Source organism: Phalacrocorax carbo, chromosome 3, assembly GCF_963921805.1.
Source record: "Phalacrocorax carbo chromosome 3, bPhaCar2.1, whole genome shotgun sequence".
NCBI classification, from domain to species: domain Eukaryota; kingdom Metazoa; phylum Chordata; class Aves; order Suliformes; family Phalacrocoracidae; genus Phalacrocorax; species Phalacrocorax carbo.
Window position 1 is genome coordinate 88,104,493 of NC_087515.1, and position 24,777 is coordinate 88,129,269.

General features: G+C 44.9%; 1 protein-coding gene across 5 annotated transcripts in view; it reads left to right on the plus strand.

The window, feature by feature from the left end:
- BACH2 (BTB domain and CNC homolog 2) overlaps nucleotides 1-24,777 on the plus strand; it is a 196,238-nt gene that overhangs the window by 156,084 nt on the left and 15,377 nt on the right. For all 5 annotated transcript variants that reach the window (XM_064447623.1, XM_064447622.1, XM_064447624.1 and 2 more), the window contains one exon: nucleotides 14,990-16,534. In XM_064447623.1, the coding sequence (XP_064303693.1) occupies nucleotides 14,990-16,534 (1,545 nt within the window). The remainder of the gene's footprint in view (nucleotides 1-14,989; nucleotides 16,535-24,777) is intronic.

Below are 24,777 nucleotides of genomic sequence, written 5' to 3' on the forward strand. Positions count from 1 at the left end.
ACTATTGGAGTCTGCGGAGTCACAGCCTATGTCTCATTGTTATGCATGGATGGGAAATATTCCTGTACTTATTTGCATTCATTAGCTGTTGGTAGTTCCTCTGTTGAGGTCTCTAGCCTTGTTTTTACAGTGCTTTTGGCAGTGTTTCTGCACTTGGTGTGTGAATTTTTATGATCTGTTGCATGTTATTCATGCAATTTCCTGCCCTGTAATGGTATCAGTTTTCCAGACACAGAGGAATACAAATGAAAACCCAGGAGCCTGCATTACCATAAAATGTCCCAGTTCTGTCAGTTTGATTAATTTGTCTCTTTGTCTCCACTCTATATGATAAGTGCTATTAATGGTTGCAACACTTCATATGTCAAAGTCTTTCTTCCTAATGACTTGAAAATGTGGTTTATTTCCCCCTTTTTTGTATTATTTTTCTCATTTAGCATTCCACTCAAGTATAGATTTATGCCATGCTCTTTCATTATCTTACTGGTTGCAGCACTGGAGTGATTACATATGGTGTAGGGTATGAGCAAAGATGCGATCCCAGGGGCAGCAGCTGCTGATGCAAGCTGAAAATAGATCCAGCGTATGCTCAGCACTTTTCCCAGAGGTCTTTTATTTATTAGGAACAGTCTTGGTACAGGACAGCTCGGACTCTCATTTAGCAAGATGACTTTTTGCCTTTCAAGAACAGTGCAATGACTTTGCTCTATTTACTGACTGCTGTGTAATTTTTTTTCACTGCCTCCTATCGAAGCAGTGACTTTACCTAACATAAATTATAATATAATCCTGATTTATAATGGAGTCAAGAAATGACAGGCTCCATTTGAAGTAATGGAACTTGACAGATCTAAGGTTTAAATTAAATAATCCTATTTGTAAGACAGCATTTGTACATGGTACACTGATTTAAAATGAACTTCAGTTCTTCTTCAGCAAATCCTTTACCATTCTCTTTGTTTTGCCTTCCATAGGGACTTTTTGGGGAACAAAATTCATTTGGAGAGAGCATGTAAAAGTGTATGGAACAATACATTGGTTTCTTTTCCTTAGAAAAGGAGTTCTCATAAATTGTTTCACAGAAGAACTCTTTAATTAAAGAGGAAAAATTAATGTATATGACTTATTCAGGGCAAGCCACGTCTAACCGGCTTTGGCGGCTGGAAGAGGCTAACTGCTGAGAATGAGGAGAGGGAGGATGCTGGAGGGAAAACAACGAGGAAGGCTGCAGCTCGACTCTTCCCCTCCCAGGAGCAGAGGTCCATCCTAGCAGTGATTTTTGTGGAGAGAGAAGATCACCTCCTCTGAGCTGTCCTTCCCCCGCAGCTGGCAGAGGGGGACATGCACGGGTGACATTCCCTCCTGCCTCCGCGCCCTGCATTTCTTCCTGTGTCACTGCCATTCCACTACGGGCAACGAGAGGCGCAGGGTGTGTGTCTGCAAGTGCAAAACAAAAGGTAGTCCTGCCGTGCCCAGCTGCTCGGCGCTGGCAATAAGTGCAGAAAGGAGGGTTGGTGGAACAAAAGGCTTGCAGATGAGGAAAAGGGACCAGGCAGGGAGCATGAGATGCTGGAGAAATGATGGAAGAGAGCACAATAAAAGGACAGTGGGATAAAAACACTAAAGGATTTTTCTGGCCTAGATTGAGGGAAGCTCTTTCAGAAAATGCCCCCTTCCCTTTTCTCTCTCTCTGCATTGCATTTTTGCCTTCCTTTCTGGTTGCATTTAGTTGCTGCTGCCCCTGTCTGTCATCTTTGTGATTCTTTGCACCTGGCTGAGATGCGGCCCTTTGCCCAGGAGCCTGACAGACGCTCTCACACTGGGCCAGCCTTGCATGCTCGGGCAGAAGCAACCCAGCTCTCCTATTAAGCCTGATAACATGCCTTGTGCTAACCGTGTCACCCTGCCATCACCCTGAATCACCAACCTGAATCCCCCCAAGCCCTGACAGAGAACATGTCACTTTCACATCTGTTGGGTTCGGGCAGTGTCAGCTGCCCTCAACACCGGGGACTCGGGCCAGCAAACACCCGGTGTAGCCCACGCCACTTCCCCAGTGAGTGGTTTCAGGCTCAGGTAGCTTATTTCTCCAGTAACAAATAGATGATGATGTCCAAAGGCCAACCTGCGACCTCCGGCAGCTGAGGAGGGTGTTGCTCAGGTGCGGGGCCTGGAGCCTGGCCTGGAGACACAGGGCAAGAGGCTCCTGCTCCCATTTCCTGCTCTCCAAGCGATTAAGGACTTTTTTTCCCAGTGCTTGCAGGGAAGTAATAACTTCTGTTAATTAGAAACCAAGCTCGAGTTTCCCACTGCTGTCAAGAAAGGACAGGACTCAGGAATATCGTTGGGGAATGTGAGGAAAGTCGAGCTCACAAAGCTAAAGCAGTGCAGGCCAGCGGAGGAGGCAAAGGCGAGGAGGATCCACGCAGCAAACACGGCATTATCATCATGGGGGTCCTTTCCCTTCATCTAGGGAGAAAAAGCAACGAGGCCCAAGAATAAAAGTCCATGAGGAGGTTTTAGAGTTGCTGCTGGTAGCTTGCGTGCTGGTCCCGTCTCCCTCCTCCGACAGACATGTGCATGGCTACAGGCACGGCTTTCTGTTCACTTGGAATTAATGGGATTATATACAGCAGGAAAGGAGGTGGGGTACACTGAATTCTGCAAATACAGGGTTTCAGCCTGTGCTGCTTGATCTTTAGAAAAATAAATAAAATAAAATAGGAAGACCAATTCCAGGATGATTCAGTATGCAAATAAACTGTTTTTTTATTATTCACAGCATACGTAAATGCACACTGGTGACTTAGGCAGCAGAATAACACTTCACTGTTCATTATTTTATCAGACAGTGATAATTGTAGTTAATATTTTCTTAGTAGCGTCTCTGAGAGTTTATTTATACTGTTAATAATCTGAGCAGCTGTAATGATGCTGGCTGCCAGAGCTGTAGCCTTTTAGAAGCACTCTGGTGTGGCAATGATACGTGTAATAGAAATCCAAGGAGAAAACGATCTTTTCAGAGCAGATGGGGCTAATTCAGTCCCTTTCACACACGTTCACTTTCTCTCGTCTCTTTCTCACACTAGCATGTGTGGGTGCACGTGAGCATATGTAGACACACATGCACACAAATAGCTGTAAAGTTCCGACTTCCACCCTCCCAGGACAGAGAAATCACATGTCAAGCTGGAAATGCCATAATTTTTCTATGTGGAGAGTATTTTTAGGGCTCCTAGAGTAGATGGTATTTTCTACCCCTCACTTCCTCGGTAGATCTTAAAAATCTCACATATAAAGTGGAAAGGGAGAAGTCAATTCCTTAGGTACAGCCCAGACCTGGGTATGGAGTAGTGGCTGCGCTGGGAAGCCGTTGCCCATCCTTCTCATCCTTCCTTGCCTTTTCCACTTAGCTGCGGGGCACTCCTGCTGAGCCTGCACTCCTTTAGGGACTAAAAGAGCCATTTACCTTTGCTCACAGCAGACATGAAATCTCAGCAAGAAGCCAAACGCCTCTGATTTTTTCTGGTGGGATTTATGGAGCCTAGCTAACCTTTTGGGGCACCTCAGGAGTAGTTAACTACTCCTTGTGGAGGATGGGAGGGGACCAACTTTGCTAGCTCAGCAATGGCTGGTTCTCCTTGCAAACCTGCTTTGTTGAGCTGAGCGGACGTCATTGATGAAATGTGAACCCCAAGCAGTGGAACAAAAGCCACCATAATCCTCAGATCTGTTAGTAGCCATTCAAGAACAAAAACGAGGTGAACGCAGAGAATTGCGTGTCCAAATACCAGAAATTAAAAGACAAGGCGGGGGAGCATTTGGCAGGTTTTGTTTTTAGAAGTATGATGCCTGCAGGAGGCTGGGTTATTTACACAGGGTTTCAGCCTACCAGTTAATAACTGTAATTGCCTGGTTACCTTGTGAAGCACAATAGTAAAGCTTTGACATTCACTTCCTTCCACAGCCCAGCAAAAGCATCTCTGGATTTGAAATGTTATGGTATTTGCTGGGCTGCGCTCTCTGCTACCCCGGCATAAGGATGCCAGTGATTTTATACATTGTGCCATGCCGGCGCACAGTCATGGGCAGTGCTGGAAGCACTGGCACCGTCAGCCCTCTAGAAACCACAGCAGAGCATCTGTGACCCACATTGGATCTTATCCGGCCCCGTCTCCTGAGCCTGCTTCTTCTCCAGCTCCTTTGTCTTCTGATTTAGTTCTCTTCCTCAGAGTGCAGCCTTGTGTTTTCCTAAATCATATCTGACAGAGCCTGTTTCTTCCTCTTCTGCGCTTCGCAAAGTATAATAGTAGGGCTTGTAGTGAGATGCCTTGCTGTGAAGTATTCCTTGTTTTTATAAAGTAATTACAGTGTATTTAATGCACTGTGTATTTAATACACTGTATTATATAGTTTATTCCCATAAATAAATTCTGCCATGCTTGGGAAAGAGGCGTATCCGTGTAATTTACAGGTCTTTGTAATTCTTCTGTATTGTTGTGTTTGCTTGTGTATTAATTGCAGCTTTGGAAATTCTGAACCATTCTTCTAAGCACTTCCTGAATTAGCAAATTTCTACATGCATCTTCATTTTCTGCCTCTTTTCATATTTCCTAATGTCACTTAGAGGGTTCTTGAGTTTCTTTCTTCATTCTAGTTCTTAAGCTGCTTTTTGTTTTCCCTTTTTCTCCCCACTTTGGCTCATGATATGCACCTAAACAGATCTTTCACAGACTCTTCTCTCACAATTTATATTCTGTGAAAGCTTTCCCACTCCTTCCTCCTCCTTCTCACTGCTCAACACTTTATTTTTTTCTTTCTTAATCTGGGGGTTAGTTTAGTTTTCCTTTTGAAAAAAATATGGGACTGATTTTAATTTTAAATTACAGTTGTACTTTAATTCTGATGATGGTCTTGGGTTAAAATCTGTTAAGTTTCTGCCCATTTCTTCCCCACTGGTTTCAGCATCGCTTGCACAGGCACCCAAGGAGAGAAAGTGGCATTTCAGATGAGCCACCCTCCTTCGTTACTGCGTTCCAGGTTTCTTAAGGTGCAAGTCGCACTGGAAAAACAAATGTATTACAAATTGCCACATATCACAGCCATATTTCCATTTGCTTTATCTTCCAGTTCATGCCTGAGTGTTTAAACTGCTAATCAGTGCCACAGGTTGTTATGTGTTCTTTGCTGATTCAGTCATGTCGTAGCTGAGTTGTTCCTTCAGATGAAAGGTTATTTGAAACATCCTCATCTCTAATTTTCTTTCTAACACCTCCACCCAGAGTCTGACCTCAGCAGCCTGAAAGTTCTCCAAGCTTTTTCACCTATGCTTGCCTGCAGGTACTCTTGGCTGTAATCTGAATTTTCTGTGTTCTCCAGTTACGCCCTGGGCAGCCTCTAACATCAACAACATACCTCAAACCATGTAATTAGTTAGGAAAAATGTGTCTCCTTCTGCTGAAGTTCATTAAGGTGTTTTCTCCACACAATGGCACTTCAGCTGTTGTTCCTCCAGTTTGATGCATAGTATTACAGGCAGTATTCTCTTCATGGTTTAATAAACTACTGTTTGACTTCAATACACATTACCGAGTGAGGTTTTAAAATAAGAGCTCTGACAGGTGTCACGTCACAGGTTTGCTTGCAGGGGCATAAGAAGTTCCCCACTCCAGCCCAGGAGCTGCTTTGCCAAAGGTGTTGCACTGCGGTGGGGTGGCAGAGGGAGGTGTGCCATGGTGCCAGCTTGGCTGCCCCCCAGCAGCCCCTCGCCTCTGCACCGACCTGCACCCTTGGCTGCCAAGCTTCTCATGCCAGGCTGCGGCCCGGAGAAGCAGCCAAGCAGGCGAGCATTCCCTTACACTCAGCAAACAGCTGTGGATGGTAAAACCCAGAGCTGCCTGACGGGGTGTGCCAGGGGATGTCTGCCAGAGACCAATGGCTGGAGTAGATGTGATCGGCAGTGCATCCCTGCTGTGGAAAAGCACTGGATCTTCCAGTCTATAGCCTTTCAGTTTTGCAAGCACATTCATCCATGTTTGGTAAAGGTGCCTGCTGTTACCTGCACTGAAGTGTCAGCAGCAAAGTATTGAGGCTTATGCCTGGTGATTTCTACCTTCCTTCTCAATGAACAGTGTATTTTCTGAAAGGTGTGGCAAATTCAACAGATTAATTTCCCCTTAAAATTTTCAGGGATGGCAAGGATGCCGAAAATGCCCAGGGATACTGTCAGGATTTCCAAAAGTAAATTCTTCATTTTGATTTGAAACGAACCTCAGTTTTGAAAGGTCAAAAGAATTTCAGGTGGGCTTCAATAACTCTGAGATGAAATAAAACTTGAAGTTGTGGATTAAAATAGGCATTGCAGTTGGATCAGGATTACTTTATTTTTACTTTTATTCCTCTGAATTTTTTTTTTTCATTTCTTAGCCATCATCTGATTCTGTCTCCCCCTTTGGTTCATCTGACATTACTGGTCCCAGTCATGGGGGCCAGGATTTTTGAGAGTGCTTCACAGTTGGGGCCACTACCACAGTGAATTTGATACAGAAAAACCCAATTGTGAGGGTGCCTTAACTCTTGCGCTCCACCCTTAAGTCACGTGTGGTCAAACGCTGACATAACCAATAACATGGCCATCGATCCGCTGGCTGTTTACACCATCTTTACGCTTGGCAATCAATTCTGAGCCACTTGCCCCACCATCAGCACTGACGCACTTCATGGGGCGATGGATGCTGTTTGCAACTATTGCTCCCCATCCTCAAGACAAGCCTAGCGTGAATGACCTGTCTTTCCTTCCTGTCTCACCTTCTGTGGTCACACCTGCTGCCCAGGAGCATCGTGATACTCTGCGAGCGCTGAGGGATATTTATCTCTCCCTCCCTTTCAAGTGGGGAGGGAGGAGGCCCTTTGAAGTGCTGCGCCTGGATATGTTTGTTATGCCAGAGAGAGGAAAATGGGAAGTCATTTGGTTTCCTCCTTTGATTTGTAAATACTCTCACACAGGCAGTCAGGGCTTCTAGCGTAAATTTGTTGTCTCGCTGAAAACCGTGACTTCAAGGGGGAAGGCTGAGGGGCACCTGTGCATTTTTGTTCCAAAAACACAAAATTGGAAGTTGACCGAGCACTGCCAATGTGGCATCGTTTGTAGAAGTACTGCTAAAGGGAATTAAGCATCTGCTTGAAGCTCTCAGCCTGACCCCTCAAGAGGCTGTTGTGGAGGATGCACTGGAAAGATATTAGGATGCCCCTTAGCCCAGCCTTGGTGTGGCTTTGCAGGTGGCAACTTTTTCAGTGGGGCTTTTTGCTATTAAAAAAAATAATCAGGTACATCAGCCTCTCAGAGGAAGGAGCTGTGTGTCCTGGTTCTCCGTTCTGCTGGCACACATCCGTGCCCAGGGGTGTCTGTTATGGTGGCGGCGCAGTGGCCTCCCACCCCTGCGATGTGATGTGATGTGATGCGATGTGGGAGATGCCAGACTGTCACATGGACTTCAGGTCACTCTTCTGCCCAAATCTGTACACGCTACCTGAAGTGGCAGAATGTAAAACTGGGGCCAGGAGGGTATCTGCTTAATTTAAAAAGTGGTTTTAGAGTGAAAACCAAGACCTCTCTTCATCAGTCTTTTCCCTCAGTGACTTGTACATTAGTTGCTGTTTAAAAGCCCAGATAATATAAATACCTGCATCTGATGCTTCTCGCCCAAGTTGAATTTTAAAGAGTGATTACTCATTTTAGGAGCTCCACGGCTTTATGAGCAGAGAGGGAAAATGTATCTGTAAGCTGCTGGTGAGAGAACATTTAAACACTGTTAAATTGAAGAGGGGAAAATGCAGTAAAATACTGGCATGGCACTGGTTTACGAAAGTACTCTGCTGTTTACCATCTCTTCTGACTTTTTCCTGCCTCCTGCATGTTCCCACCCTATGTAAAAGGATCACGGTTTCAAAACAATTCCTGACGGTGTGCGGGCTTCCTTTGTGCATATTCAGGGACAAACCGTGGTACCTAGCACCACTGATTTTCCACATGTGACTGACCTGTTTGAGTTTTCCCAAACCAAATACGCTCAAGCTAGGAAAAACAGGATCTGCCAGGCTCCACCATCCCAAGTAAAAATAACTAAGTAAATAACCAGGAAGTCCTTTAACTCTTAATGGAATAACAGCTTTGGTGACTGATTTTGGTTATCAGATTACACTCTGAAAATAACTTCTGCGCTATACTTGCAATTGGCTGTAAAAGAAAAAGAATACAGTGTGTGCTAATTTTAGCAAATAAGATTAGAGTTAATATTTAATCCCAGAGACCTTCTTCAGGCTGTGGAAAAAAATAGCAGCAGTTAACTGTCACTAATCTTATCTCCCATTTCTAGCATGTGTTTGATTATATAAGTTGTAGTGTTAGGAACACGCTGGCCGAGTGGGAAGTTACTAGTTTGTTTGCTACATCCTTGGGCTTATTAGGCAAACTTCAGGGCTGAGATGGATTTAGAAGTTCTCCACACATGCCTTTAGACTGCAATAGCAACACTGGTGGGTTAAAAAACCGTAGACCTGCTACAAAACACTATGCAGATAACGGATTGATTTTGAGTTCTGCAAGAAACAGTCGCATTTTTTCTATATTTCTATCCAATTGTTTTAAATGAATAATTAGTTTGGGATTTGATATTCAGCATGTGAGGTTTGATTCAATTTTCCTTTTTTCCTTCCCCACAAAATGGCTTAATAATTAAATCGATGTTTCTATATTAGAGATGAGGAGTTTCTAAGTGGTTTTAGATGCCTGGTGATGAATTTAACCTGAAAATCAAAATACTAAAAATATAATCCATAATCCTACAAGCAGTTTGCATGTTTCACAGAAAACCCATCAGTACCGCCATTGATTTCAACAAGACTACTCAAATGCATAAAGATAATAATCTGTGCTGTGCTGCTCAGTCAAGACTTTTGCATTCTCAGTGGGTCTGAAGGTCTGACCACTTAATCTACTCCCAGTTCCGTAGGTTTTAGCAGCTAATGTTCTGCAGATCTCATTGCATCCCCTGAGGGGAGGAGGGGGCTCTGCCCTCCCATGCCACCACCCGTGAGTTTTTATTCTGAATATGCCCCAGATATTATTTATTTGAAAAGGAACAATTGCATGTACATTTGCTGTTGAACTTTGATGCTCTTTTCTAGAAGATCATTGAGACTGTGCCCTCATTAACAGAGAAATTAGGCCTGGAAAAGCCTACCAAATTAAAGCCCACCTTGCTGCAACAGGGTTGTGCTTTGTTAGTTTTGCTTGGCAGTACTCAGACATAAAGTATCCATCATCTTCCCTGGAAAGCCTTTCAAGATATCTCTGAATTTGCTGTTAGATTAAGAGTCTGGAAAAAATCCCTACATGTTCATTTCTTCAGTTTCTTCTCACTGCAGTCGGCAATAGCACCCCATAGCAAACTAGACAATTCTTCTCTGTTCTTGATGTTAGTATGCATCAGATTACTGTAAACATTCTCTTGCTCCATTTTAGATATTGTCTTGCCAAGTTTTACATTCCTACATGTTTACAGTGATCTTTCCTTGCCCTTAATCACTTTTCCCCTCTTTAAATTGAACTCAGACTTGCTGGCATTTCACAGGGGTTGACCTTCCCCACTCCAGATGCAGCTTTTCATACAGATGCCATTCGGAGCAGGGTTACCAGACATCCATGTTTCCCTTGGAAATAACCTTTCTTTCCCCCCGTAAGAAATACCGTCTGTGCAGAATTGGAGGGTTTTGTCTATTTGTCTGGGATTTTGAGACATCTGGAAGTCTGGGCAGCCAGCTAATGAGCATGCACTGATGAACTCTGCAGCGCACAGCGAGTCCAGCCCATCCGCAGAAATGTCAGACCTCTGCATGTGCTCTGAGGCCACGTCCTGTGTGTTCAAAACAACGTGGAGGCCTCCACAGCATGCTTGAATGGCTGTCATGGAGGAGACACAATACAACAGGGAACCAGAGAGAGTTCACCCACGGTGCTGTGTCTCCTGTGGTGCCTGTGGGTGTGTGTACAACTACATTTAAAATAGAACTTCTGCCCTAGAAGTCCCTTACGAAAATAAGATGTTCCTAATGTGGAAGTGAGCTAACCATCCTCCTAATTTTAGAATAGTGCGTGCCCAGTACTAGAAGAATGCTGCACTAAAAACACTCCACGTTTGCATCTGTAATGCTGCCTTCTTTACTAGCACTTCTCATTGCTGACTCTCATCTCAGCTTCTTATTCTCCCACCTGACAGTGATCAGTATGGTTTTCCTTGAGTTAGCCAGTTTTTCATTAATGATATAATACCCACCAAAGAAGAAGGGAAGGCAGAGAGTATAACAACAATGCAACTATTTCTCCAACAGGAAGAAGCATTACCCGGAATACATTGAGGAAATATAATGAGAGATGATGGAGGAAGATAAGGGAAGGAAGATTTCCTCACAAGGAGGTTTTAAGTAGAGTCTGGCAATGATTTCCCAAAGGAAGCAGTGGAAGTCTGGTCACTTAAATCAATTAAAACTAACCAGAGCATCGCACTCCACAGGACTCTGTAAGGAGAAAAGCAGTGTTGGACTGAACTAAAATAGATTTTGCGTGCTTATTTTCTGCAGGGCTGCTGGCCATATTTTGCCAGTAAATTCAATATGGCTAATGCTGATTAACAACTCTCTTGGTGGTGATTATATCATTGCATTATTTCCAGCCCATTCCTCAGTATCATAAACTCACGAGGACATGGACATACAAAACACATCCCCTGGCTCGGCGAGCTCAGTCTGAAAGACAAGTGGCAGATAAAGGGCTGGAGAACTTTCTTTCACCTTAGCAGTGGTCAGGCTTATTACCATCACAACACTGAATTGGCGTAGACCTCCATACCACACGCTGTGTACCTGTGGCAGCATGGCAGAGGCAGGAGCTGCACGTGGACCCCCAGTGCTTGATCTCTTGGATTGCTACAGAGCAAGGAGATGTGCCAGATGGCTTAGGTAGGGCTGCAGTACCCGTGTCCTCTGTGCACTAGGTGTGCAGAAGGGTTTTAATACATACAACACCAGCTGGGGACAGGAGCAAGACAAAATAAAGTGATTCATCCTTAGACTTGGCAGTGTGTTTGGCATGTTTCAAGTATACAAGAGAAGTCCTCCCCTGGCCTGCTGTGAAAGATAAGGGAAAGCAAGCCTCTGAGAAGCTGAGATCTTTGCTTTGCTTTTCTTGTCTGTGTGGGCATTGTTGTTTTGTATGTATGTTTTATCTTTTCTTTGCCTGGTTTTCTTGTAGCCAGTCAATTCCATTTAAACAATAGAAATGGGTAGAAGTTGGAATAGCAAGTGATTGGAGGGCAGGGAAGCAGTGATTTGGCATATGAGCTTGGACAACATGCCCAGTGGAGGTTCCCACAAATTGACCTGCCTACTTAAACCTTAATTTACATGGAAAATAAGGTTTAAAAGCAAACAAATCTTGGATATATGGCATCTTATTTACAGTAGGGGGGGGAAATAAATGGAGGCTGTTGCTGGCATGTGTTTTACCCATCCAGCAAAGGTCTCTGTCACATGTAAATGGAGGCTGTTGTATCAGAGAAATGATCTGTTTCCTTCTGCAAACACAGATCAACTTGGTTTCACTGTTTTCACTGGGATGCATCAGTCAGGTAAAATAATTTTAAAAGGCTCTTCTTACCTCTTCCTACAGAAATGCATGTGTGACGGTAATACATGCAGCTTCGAAGCCTTTCCTTCCCCAATATGTGGTGCTCATAGCCATGCTCCAGCACCTTGATTCCAGCCTTCCTGCCAGAATGCATCGGAGGCAGGCAGTCCCACAGCTGGTGGGTCTGAGGCAGGGGACCCACCACAGGAACCCAATCAATATTTAGACAGCTTCAGGCAACAGAGATTGCATTGGCTTTCACACTTGGCAGCAAGCTCTGCATCCGTTCCTTACCAGAGTTATTGTTTGTGCAGTCTCAAGCATTGGCACTTGAGAGATTCCTCCCTGAGGGCAATGACAAGTGCCGGGTGCTTGAAAAGAAACTTTCCCCCTTTCGATCTGAAGATTGCAAGAGTGAGGAAAGTTGTAAACCGGGTAAGGTCTTGTAAGGAAGTCAAGGCACATGTTTGACCAGCGTTTTCATCATCCTTCACTTGAGGTATCTGCCAGGCATCGTGGGGAGCCCACAGCGCAGTCTCAGGCTCTGCTTCTGGTACATCCTGCGCAGAACATCTGTAACAGCTGTCATGCTGCTGTTTGTTATCACGGCGGTTTATTGGGAGTGAAAACCTGAGTCAGCGTGGGAGACAGCCTTGCTGTGGGGTGGTATGAGTCAGCCGGAGGCTCTGCAGTGTGCTTGCACTGAAGCGGCAGGCAGACAGGTGAAACCCTGGCCCAGCACAGAAAATTATTTTAATTTGCTTTCCAGCCATTCCACCTAGTGGCCAAGCGACACAACTGCCAGGAGAGATGGGTTTGTGCTCCAGAGTCCCTCCTCATCAAAAGGGACACAAAAACCCCAGACAGTATTTATGGCTGCTGCTATGGACCTATGCTGCAGCAGAGCTTACAAGATTTGTAGGAATACATAAGCCCCCACACTGAAGATCCTATCAAAGAGAAACATTGGCTTGCAAGTAGCTCATTAAGTTCCTGAGCAATTTTGTTAATCATGCTGTATAGATAAAATGCAGATAGGCCTTTAGTGAGCTGATAATCTAACAAATAGGCAGAAAGTGTTACACTGATAAAGCAGAGATTGGTTTAATAGCCAGCTGTAAATCTAGGCAATTCTGTACCAAAGGCGTATTGTAAAACAGAAATGTGCAAGTGTGTAAGTATGTGCATGAAAATGTGCTGTTTCTTAAAATAGCAGATGCAGCAGTAATATTATGTATGGGAAAGCTTTTGGGAGCAGTTTCAGAGGTGTTTTAAAATATTTTTCTCTCCATCAAAGTCTGCACCGCTTGTGCTATCTTCATGATCCAGCATCACAAGTGCAGATCTATGAATAACAAAGGCTTGTATCTGGAAGTCAGGATTTTCTATTAAAATCTGTGAGCTCTACCACTGGTCCTGAGGCAGTGTAAGGAATCTGTAGGCTTTTCATTGGGATGAACCAAATTATTCACTCAGATTTGTGCTAATCACGAATAAGACCATCAAAAAATTGATGGTCTGACGTCTCACCAACCTCTTGAGGAGCTTCTTGCTCAGGGGTGTTGACTCAATTGGAAGGACAGGGAAAAGCAGCTCACCTTCAGATGGCATCCCACACCTACTGGGTAGGATATCCTTCCGAGGAGCTGGGAAATGTGAGTTTGAATCCCCACAGCCTAAGGAAGGGACCTGATCTCCTACTTTCTAGTTCCCTCTTCTGATCTGTAGGCTATTTTACAGAAAGGGGACAGCAATGCTTCCTCTTCTTGTTTGTTTTAAAAGAAGAAACTGAGCTGGGGACACCTACCAGAGACACCTACAGCCAGAGGGAGGATAGAGGCTGTGCATCCCAACCTCACATAGGTGTGCAGGTGCACATGTAGGTGGCATATGTGGTTGCTGTTGCCTGGTTTAACTGTCCGGCTGTCCTGATTCACATCTGGATGCCTTTCCTTGGTATGCAAAGTACAAGGAACTCAGATTTGCAAATACGACTAGCAAGCAAGGCAAGGTGTCTTGTCTTGGTGAACTGAGACTGAAATGACTTGCCAGGGTCATATAGCAGGTGGTTGGTGCAATGGGAAATTGAGTTGTGTTCTCCCGAATCTCAGCGTAGAGACGAAACCACTGAATCTCCTTCTTGTGGAGAAACCTTTATCCTTGATGGTGAGCCCTGGTTTTGAAGCAGCCTCTTGCTGTTTCATGAAGAACAGTTTTTCCAGTACCTTTGTTTCCTGCCCATTGGGAGGAAAAATGCAACAGAAGTTAGTGCCAGTGCATTTTTTTCATCAAAAAATAGACAATGTCTATAGTTTACCATGTGTCTTAGCAAGTATTTGGTAGTTATATGTGAAAATACCACTGTAAAAAATCTGGGGGGGAGAAAGTATTTATGTTCTAATATATGATATGTGAATGCAAAATATAGTGTAGATGGTATGATGAGAAAAAAGGACGAGTAATGGTGCATAACCCAGACCTGGAAGAGTTGGTTGGAGATCACTCTCCTGGAAACAGCTGTTACTCTTTCTACAAAGAAATGGTGGAAAATTAAGTACTGAGGTGGGACTCAGAGTAACTGGTATCACTTGAACTATGAATATGATTTTCTTTCCTGTTAGCTGTACCTTAGACTCACTAAAATCAGGAACAGTATGAGGACAATAATCTCCATGGAATGGGGAAAAGAGCTGTGCAGTCAGTACTTACCTATTATTTATTCAGCAATAGCTTGGAAAAAAATTGAGAAGAAAGAAAGGAACCAGTTAGCTCTTGAAAGAGGCAAGAAGGTATTTTCTGTTGAATTTTTCTATAGTAAATGTTTCCATCCCAAAACACTTATGGTGTTTAAGGGGTGTCTTAACCTTGAAACCACAGTTCACCAGAGCTTCCATCGGGGCAGAAGAATGAAATTTGAATTGGTATTTTCAGGGTGGTTAAAATAAGTTAAAGGGTATTTAAAATAAGATCCATCCAAGAATTAGCAGCGTCCACACCAGCCTGTTTTTTCAGTCTTTTGTTACATCAGAGGCTTAGTTCATAGGTCTTCAAGATATTTGGGAAAAATGATGCGCAGCTCAACCTGTACAATAATGTACAGCAGCAAGATAAAGGGAGCAGTGCTAGTTACTGGATGTAGCATCGCTAGTTACTGGGTGTAGCATCGCTGCTGACCTGATCACAAAAAACTGGTACTGAGCAGTATTTATTTTTGGACACTAGGTCTGTTAGGTTATCTAAGTAAGGACTTGGGATGATAGCAGGAGCTCATGGTAACGCTGGCAATTTCCCTCTCTTTTTTTGCAGGTCACTGTCAGGGGATTTGGTCCATTGTTACAGTTCGCCTACACTGCTAAGCTGTTACTCAGCAGAGAAAACATCCAGGAGGTCATCCACTGCGCTGAATTCCTGCGCATGCACAACCTGGAGGACTCCTGCTTCAGCTTCCTTCAGACACAACTGCTGAACAATGAAGATGGCCTGTTCCTGTGCAAAAAAGATACCAGCTGTCAGCGCATGCACGATGAGGAGAACTCAGATGGAGACGAGGAGGAGACAATGGAATCGGAGACATCAAAAATATCTTGCCCAAGAGAGAGGATGCACCAAGAACCCTTCAATTTTGAAACCACTGTTGCTGGAGCAGACAAAGGCGAAGGGATGCTGCCTGATTCTGACATGCTGAGAGATAGCAAGGACAATTTGGACAAAGATGCAGTAACACGATACCCCAGATACAAGAAATACCAGCTTGCTTGTACCAAGAATGTCTACAACACATCACACATCAGTACCTCAGGTTTTGCAAGCACATTCAGCGAAGAGAGCTCTGGAAATGGCCTCAAATCAGGACTTGCTATGGGGCAGATAAAAAGCGAGCCTCAGAATGAAGAGAACGATGAAGAAAGCATCACACTTTGCCTGTCTGGAGATGAACCTGACATCAGGGATAAAGAAGGGGATGTTGAAATGGACAGGAAACAGCCAAGCCCCACTTGCGTCGACAGGCCAAAAAGTGGGTCCTCTCCTTCTTGCTTGCGGTCTTTCTTCAACAGAACAAAAAGCATAGATTTGGTTGGCTTCCCCAGCACTTCCCAACAGCACTTTGGCAGGAGTCCAGCATGCCCTTTTGAAAAAGGGACAACTCAGGGTGACCACAAAACTGATTACGTCCCTTTCACAGGGAACTATGGACAGTCCCATGCCATGCAGAAGGATGCTTCCAACTTCACAGTGGGATCGCCGCTCAGGGGGCCCGGCTTTGAAACTCTCTGTAAGCAAGAAGGGGAACTGGACAGGAGGAGTGTTATATTCTCTTCAAATGCTTGTGACCAAGTAAACACTTCGGTGCATTCATATTCTGGTGTGAGCAGCTTGGACAAAGACCTCACTGAGACTGTGCCAAAGGGTCTGTGGGCTGGCAGTAGCCAGTCTCTCCCCAGCTCTCAGACCTATTCGCACAGCGGACTGACAGCTGATCACTTGCCGGGAAGGATGCGGCCGAACACCAGCTGTCCGGTGCCAATTAAAGTTTGCCCTCGCTCTCCTCCTTTGGAAACCAGAACCAGGACCTCCAGCTCGTGCTCTTCCTACTCATACGCAGAAGACGGCAGCGGCGGCTCTCCCTGCAGTCTGCGTCTTTGCGAGCTCTCCTCTTCCCCTTGCTCCCAAGGCCCCCGGTTCCTGGCACCCGAGCACCAGGAGCCTGGTGTGGTGGGGGATGGATTGTACAACCCAGTCCGAGCCCAGATTAAATGTGAGCCATCCTATGGAACAAACTCCAGCGATGAGTCTGGGTCATTCTCAGAAGCAGACAGTGAATCATGTCCTGTGCAAGACAGAGGGCATGAGGTAGGGATTTAAAATAAGTACATATACCACAGTTGTTGTGACCCAATTAATCGCTTCTTTATTCTCTCAAATGACTTGGCATTTCCCCAGCACTTTCTTTGTTTACAGAGGCAAGGAGTAACTTCTCGTCAGCTGAGTGCGCGTGGTTGACTTCATGTAAATAGGTCTGCTTGACCTCTGAGGTGTTCGGCACTTACCAGAATTTGAGTATGGGACAGTAGCAAACTGCTGAATGATGAGAGCTCATTATTGTGCTGAGGAGTCTCCTAGCAGTGTCCTGTCTTCCTCCCTCCCTCGCCCATTCCTCATCGTTAGTTTGCCAGGGTGGTTCCAGCTCTGCTTGTTATTGCTGCTGGTGTGTTGAGCAACCTCAAGCTATGCCTTTGCTGGCATCAAGGGTTGGGCAGCCTGCACCAGGAGCCCCTGCTGCATATTGCTAACAGCCCAAGTAGAGAAGGCAGACCGAGTGGGAGTAGAAAGAGGTGTGAAATTACTTGAACAGTTGCATAGCTGGCTACTCTCGGCTGCAGGAATGGTGTTCAAGTCATCTTCTGCACGCGCGTGTGTGTGTGTCTCTCTCTCTCTTTCTCACATGTGCAGGTAATGGCTTTTGCCTCCATTAAGTGACTATCTAACCGCGATCAAATAAACTGTGAAATTACTAGTTTGAGGGAAGACTTAAATCACAGAGAAGTATTGCGGAGCCCAGAAACTGAAAGAAGACTGGATGTTTTCATCGAGCTTGATTAGGAAACTGCATGACCTGGAAAGTGTCTGGGCAAAACCACGTATCTGGCTCCTCTAGTGCTCCGCTGAGAGCTTGTGCTTCAGCATGGGGAGCAGCGAATGCAAGTTTGCGGGGTTTATGTGCTGTGAGCAGCCAGGACAGAACCAGCTGGGCTTAGTTGTAGGCTAGGGATGAAAAGAGTGACCTTTATTTTATCCCTCAATCCTTATTGCAGCTACATCCCAGGCTCTGGAAGATACCTTCCATACAAACGTAGACGATTCCTTTTGCTATGTGATTTTCTGCTTAGGTCTAAGAAAGATCTGAAGAGCCTCGGGAACCTCTCGTGTCCTAAGCCCTGTCAGGCTGTACATGTGGTTTTGAGAGGATGGTTCTTGTTTGTCCCCATGTCCTGAGCTGGGGACAATGCAGAAGGGAGAGGAGTCTCCTTGGAAGGCTGCCTGGGATATTGTGCATAGGACCTCCTTCAGGAAGCCCTACAGCAGAACTACTCTGCTTGGCAGTGCCAAGGTTACTCAGTGAAGTTCTGCCTTTATGGGGGGCAGAGGGAGCAGGGAGCAGAACCGAGGGGAGCGTTGGATCTCCACTCACATGTGCTGCTTGCTCAGCAATGGCTAATACACAGCATGAGGCAGTGAAGAGGGCAGGAGGTTAGCCTTTTGGGGTTTGATGACTAATTAGCTGTCATAATTGGCTAATTGTGTGGAGACACTGCAGCAGAAATGAGCCTGGAAGAGTCAAATAAGAAGGGTAGAGGGGATTGTTGGTGGTTTCCTGAAATAAAGCGTGCCAATGTGTGCCTGAAAACATGGATGAGAGGAGGGATGTTCACAAGAGGAGCAAGCCGGTGGGGTATGGGAGGCTGTCTCAGTGTGCTGCTGGCAGGCTCTGGGGCAGAGTGAGGAAGGGTTTGCTCCCCTTCTGGTTTGGCTGCTTGTTTCCTCCTGGGAAGATTTTCTGCACCGTGCTGAGTAAGTTTTCTCCCTGGAGCTGCTGATAAGGTGGTTTTTTGGCCTTTTTTTTTCCCCCATCTTTTTTTTTCTTTTTTTCAGGGCATTTTGATTAGGACTGCTAGGCATTAAAAATATGGTGACGGACTTAATGCTCTGTGATGTTGCACTGCACTATCCTGAGCAAGCAAAGGGTAAACAAATCACACCAGTGCACCGGTACAGATTTTGTCTGAAAAATTAATTTGTAAAGGTTGTTAGCAATACAAGAAAGGACATTGCAACCTCATTAAGCAATGTTGTATTTATACAGCAACTTGGGGTGTGTATCCTGCAAGATCTGCCACTGTGGAAGCCTCAGTGAAGGATATGCTAAAGCAGGCAGTAGAAAATATCTAATGGCAGCAGGAAGTTCTTGTGTAAGTCTCTCTACCTACTTTTAGCAGTTTGGCTGTCATTAAAACAGCAGGAGAGACTCACAGCAGTCTGAAATGGACTGCTTTCTGTCCTTTGCCTCCCCTTAAACTGCACGGAAATCTTTCTCCGTTCCCGAAATTATCAGTTTGCCCTTGCTGTCCTGACGGCTTCCCAGACGGGTCCCTTGCCCCCGGTCATATCAGATCAGTCAGTGTTTGCTGGGCTTCTCTTCAAAATGCACCTGATAAGATAGCTGGGGGTGACACATAGGCGCTCGGCCCTCTGGAGAGTGGCCACTCGGGCTCTTCTGCTGTGGTGGGCTTTCGTTTGGGTGGGACGGCCTAATGGAAATAAGCCTGATGGACTCTGACCCTCAGTTATCTCATGGGGCTGCTCAGTTCCCCTGGAATTTGGACCTCGTTGGTCTTGATTTGGGTCGCTGAATGCTGTAGGTGCAAGAATTAATGTCACAAAACATCATTTGCTGGTGTATTGATTGTGTGAGAAGTAGGTGAAAGGTTTCTGCTCTTTGCTTTTTTCAGGCACTCTGCTTTCCATCAGACAGGTGCCATTCAGGAGCACATGCCCGAGTTGTTTGGTGCTAGGGCTTGGTGTGAGTGCCATGTGGGTGAAGGTGACCCTGCTCTGTGGCCAGCCTCACTGTCCCATACAGGGGTGCGAGTGTCAGAGGAGGTGGCAGTCCCTCTAACACCACTGGTAAATCCTTTCCAGAATGGCTTTGCCTTTTGTTTTCCTTCCTGTTAAGGGAGCCACCCAAGATCTTCTGAGATTTCCCTACCTTAAGTTTGTGCTAGAAGCAGCAAGTGCAATGTGGGGTATCCCTGTGTTAGGGAGTTTCAGGAACAGGGCCATTACTTGATCTGCTGGGACTTCACAGAAACATTTAACAGTTTGTGTTGCTCTTTTCACCCAGCTCCCTCAGGCCTCCACAGGTTGTTAAAAATCAATTATTGGGATATAATACTAGAGAGAAGACTTACGCTCGGTGCTTGCAGGCAGGTTCTGACAATCCTGCTTAAAATAGCAACAACAAAACAATAAGCCCTGAAATAATGAATTGTTGAGAAGGAAGTAGTCTGTCAATCTGTTAACCTACTTGGGAACAGAAGCTTCAGCACTACCTACTTTTCTTGATATTCATTTTCTTCAGCAAGTATCTGTGGGGTTCTTTCTGCTAGAAAACTTGTAAAGAGTATTGTACTGTTAAACCAGTTAGAAAGAAATCTCAGCTCAGTCTAATTTAATGAGTGAGTTTTCTTCGGAAAAGAATAAACAAGGGTAGGAGGAGGTAAAAGGTGGAGTTTTCCAAGAACTATTGCTGTCTAGAGTATTGCATTCAATCTGTCTTTCATTTATATTTCAAAAGAATTTCCCGTCTGGATTAGTGACTCACTTTTTTGAGGAGATTTTCATAAAGGCAGAGCTAATGCAATTGGACCATTGAGGATATTGTAGGCAAATAGCCTTCACCGAGAATCCAAAACCATCCATGTTAAGTGACAGGCAGCCACCCTTTCTCTGTTCGTCTGCTGATGCTTAGCAAAGTCAGAGCCCCAGTAAAAGCGGGTAAACCAAAGTTGCCCTACCAGAAATCTACTGGAGATGTGCTGAGTTACCCAAGATGAGTCTTCTTCACTGCTTAATGTTTCTACTCAGTGAAGAGTGTTATGTAGAAAGAAGGGCAAACAAGGAAAATGCATGATGAAGCGTTAACTTGCTTTTGTATGTAGTTCCTCCCCAGAATTTGGTGATCGGTCACCCCAGCTTTCCTGATCTTACTAGGTTTATAGATTTGAAAATGAGAAAGTTACTCTGGTGGATATTCTTCTGACGAGGATCCTCAGCGGCATCAGCAGAGCGCTGGGAATTGTTTTTGGCAACATCAGGTTAAAGGGAGTCTTATCAAACATTGGTCTTGCAAGATAAACTTCATGGCAGTTTTGTTTTCCAAACCTCAGTAGGAATGGTATCCATGCTGGTAGCAGAGAATTACTGGATTACAACAACAGTGAGAGTTTTCTGTTACAAGCTTGACATTTTAGGAAGGTCCTTTTAAACACTGTATTATTTCATTGCCGCCTACAATCAGTTCTGTTGTGTGCTGAGCTGAAGCCCTTGCTGGGACTTTTGAAGGACTCCTTCCAGTTCTTGTATATTTTCTGCAAAAGCAGATATTTGAGAGCTATACTGCATTTTATCCCGCCTTATTTCACTGCCTGATCTGCCTTTCTCAAATACACCTACAGCTTCTGTTGGGGTTTCTGTGCTATCCCTGTTCACAGAAAAGCCTGTTAATGGGCAGGAATATTGTATTGTCATGCCCTTTGTAGGGCTAGAAGCTGAGGACACTGCAAGTGGTGAGAAGGAGGAGGTCAGCCCAGCATTTTAAGCACCAGTGGTATGTGATTGGAATACAAATCTGAGTCATGGGCTAAAGGATGAGAACTCCATCCACATCTCCTGGTTGTTGGTTTAAAGCCCTCAGCCATAGGACTAGCCCCTGCCCCCAGTTCTCTGAGGCAGGTGGCAAATCAAAAGGTTACCCAGGCTGCTTCCTGGGTGCACAGCAGTGCCCTCTCAGGCAGCATTTGCTGACCCAAACACCTCTTGTGGCCCTCATGAGGTGAGGCTGGAGTTGACCCCAGGCAACTACATCGCCATCAATTGTATTGTGGCAGATAGGACAGGCTGTTTACAATGGGACCTGCTGATCAAGCCCATTTCAGACCTGTTTTTGTTGACACAGAGGTAGAGCTTCACTGCCTGGGCTCACCATTCTTCTCTTGCCAGTCCTCTGCTACCTTGGTGTGGCTGACACCTCAAAAGAAGAGGTGCTTTGAAGGCTTTACCTCTGCTGGTAGACAGTGGGGTGAGGAAAGGAGTGAGAGCACATCCTGCCTGTCCTCTCTCTTGCATAAAGCGTGGCCCATTGGCTTTGTGCTTCTTAGATAACCTCTGTTCAAGTGAGATCAGGTAGGTCCCTATTCTGTGGGACCACAAGCGTTACCTGAAATAGTTTGTAGGCAATCAAGTCCCTAACACAGGTGGACACACCTCAATTCCTGTCCTGGGATGAATTTCTTCCAGAGTGTTTGTGGAAGACAGGCTTGCATGCTAAGGAAGATAATAAGAAAAACATCATTAATGTGTTGGGCTCTTCTATGTGAAGCAAATTACCCCTTTCTACATCAAAAAACCATTTATATGATTCAGCCCCTGTGCTAGATTGCTTGGGTGGGTCCTGAGAGCTTTCCAAGGGCTAGACAATTTTAAGTGTCAGAGGCTTTCAATAACTGTGGCTTTCAATTCAAGGGCATTAAGGCAACAGGTTTATTTCTGACAACTCTGGAGCAACAGACCAAGATTTTGAACCATTTATAAAGGTCAAGCTGGTACCTTAAGTTCCACCTTCCCATGCCCAGTACGTAGTGATTGCTTTTTCTTATGGATAGGTATAAGTCCTTTAGTTACTGTGATGTTAGGCCAGGCTTGGGAAGTTCATTGACTTTATTAGCACTTGGCAGCTGAAGGAGGATGATGTTGAAAAGAAAGAGTGAAAAAGTTGTGTTACTCATGAGATAAGGAAATTCTCAACACTTGACATTTATATTTTAAAGTTAGTGAATACGGGGCCTTGGTGCTTTCCTTTATTCCAAAGAAAAAGAGAGCAGGGAGAGCAGTGGCAGCAGTAACTAGTACAGAATGTGAGCTGCGCAGCAGTAACTGGCATGTGATCCAAGCTGGCACTAACTAACGAAGCATGAAGGAATTAATTGGTTATACATGGGCCTTTCATGTGCTGAGTCAATGGCTGTCCCTGTCTGTCTAGATCACTGCTGTTACTTAGCCACTCGGAGCAATGACATTTACACTGACATCCTAATGATAATACAGAGGGATAAAATGCCGCAAAATCATCGAGTTTTCTTTTTCACCAGGGTGGGTTGGCTCTCCTCTCAGGGGTGCATCAGCCAGAGTCGCGGGCAATAGGGACTGCAGCCGTGGCGGAAAGTGCCAGTTAATTTGTTCTGTGGTGGAAACATAGCCTCTGCTGTTGATGTAAAAATGCAGGGAAAGAGTTAGGGAAGGTTTTAGAGCTCTCTGAGGTTAGCTCTGGCTGGAGTAACTTCTGGAAGGAGTAGGGATCCCGCTTACATTTCTAATTTTAAATAGTCCAAACCAAAGCGTACACAGGCATTTCCTGTATAAAATTCATAGTTATTAAAAAGAAAAGTTTACAAGAAAACATACTTGCTAGGTTTTTCTTACACATCTTAGAAAAGATTGACTGCTCTTTTTCAGACACCTCAGGTAAGGTTTCTCTCACCTACCTTAGATACTGTAAGATGCAGCGTCTTTTCTAAGTCTCATCTCCGCTCCTTCTGCAGCCAGGAGGAGGGAGAAGCCATGCGGGATGCATTGCCATCTGAAGGCCTCTCTGTCCTGGAAGCCAACAGCAGGGACCTGGACAGTAGCTAGTCCCAAACCATCACTTCAGATGGCTCTAAGTGGGTCAGATGAATCCCACCCATGGTATAGTCATCAGCTCTTGCAAATTGACTTACTGCTCTGTTGTGATAAATACCAGCTGAGAGTCATGCCCTGTGCCGATGTAAAACACCATTAGCCTCTCACAGCAGCAATACCCCGGCGCAGTTATTCACTGTGTCCGTGCCAAAGGCTTGGTGGTTTTTTTTTCCAGTTGACAGCTAATTGCGGAGAGGGAGACAGGCAATAAAAATGCTGTGAATGGTGAAGGAAATGAGTCTGACTCACTTCCACTCTCCCTTTCACGCTTTTAATCCTCTGCAGTGCTGCCTATGACAGGAGTGGGATTATGCTGGGTTTACTGATAGCAGTCTCTGGCCTGCAGTGTAGATGGTTTTATTTGCGATCAGTTATTTTTTTTATGAATCTGTTTCTATTTATTTTCCCATTTCCCTTCAGCGACTTCTACCTGACAGATTTAAGTTGCTTCCCTTTCATTCCCATTCCAGCTGCAAGCCCATCTCCTTCTTGCAAGTAAATATGTTTTGAAAGGGAGAGGGAGGGAGAAATAAAGTTAACATTGCTTTCCGCTTTGGACTTAAGAAAATAAGGAAAAACGGGGGACGTGAAAGGACTGTTTTTGCAGTGAAACTGTGGTGTCTTTCAGAGGAAAGCACAGGCTGTTTTCATTTTCAGACCCTGGTTGAAGCTTGAGAGAAGAGCAGGTGACACCGAGTTTATGTTGACCATCCAAAGGGCTAGGGAGGGGAAATCAAACAGTTTTCATGTCATTAGTTAGCAGTCTGTAAATAAGGTAGTCCACATCACCATGTCTAAGGTCAGCCTTTGTGTGTCCAATCAGGAATCTGGGGGGATTGGGGCAGTATTTGGTGTTTCTTGCTGGTTTAAGTTGATCTGTCAAGTAGTGTGTTCTGAAGTGGTGCCTGGACACATGGGGCAGGAGGGCAATGTTAGAGCATGAAACCATTTGAAAGGATGTGGTAGGTGTTTGCACTGAATTTCACATAGCCCAGGCTTGGAAATGCACAGAGCAATGATAGAAGAGCGCAAGAAAATGCAAGCTCATAAACCAGGTGAGGCACTGGTTATCAGCAGGTCCGGGTGCCTGGCGAGGGTCCGTGACTGTCAGTGCCAGAGGCCACCACTGTGTGCTTGTGTACATGTGTCCTCAGCAAACTGTTCTGCATAAACGAACTCAGCTCTCAGATGAAAATATCTTTTTTCTAGTTCATGCTGTTATTTTCTTTCCAAATAATTAAAGAGAACCGTCTGAAGATGATAGCCATGTTTTAAATATCAAAGTAACCTTTTCAACCCATATCCTTTGCTTGGCTGGAGCAACTTAAGTTGTATCTTCTTTAGAAACCTGCATGCAGAATAGTCTCCTTGTCTGAGAGGTTGAATTGTACCAAACGGGGGCAGAAATGTAAATATTTACTGCCATCTTTTGGGCAGTGTGGGTATGGCTCAAAAAAAGTCAAGTTGTCTTCTCCTTCAGCTTTGTCAACTGATTCTTATTTGACCACCAAACACAGCAGTCCACTGAGGAACATTATTTTTTTGGTAGTCATGTTATCGGTCTCAAGCTACAAGTGAAG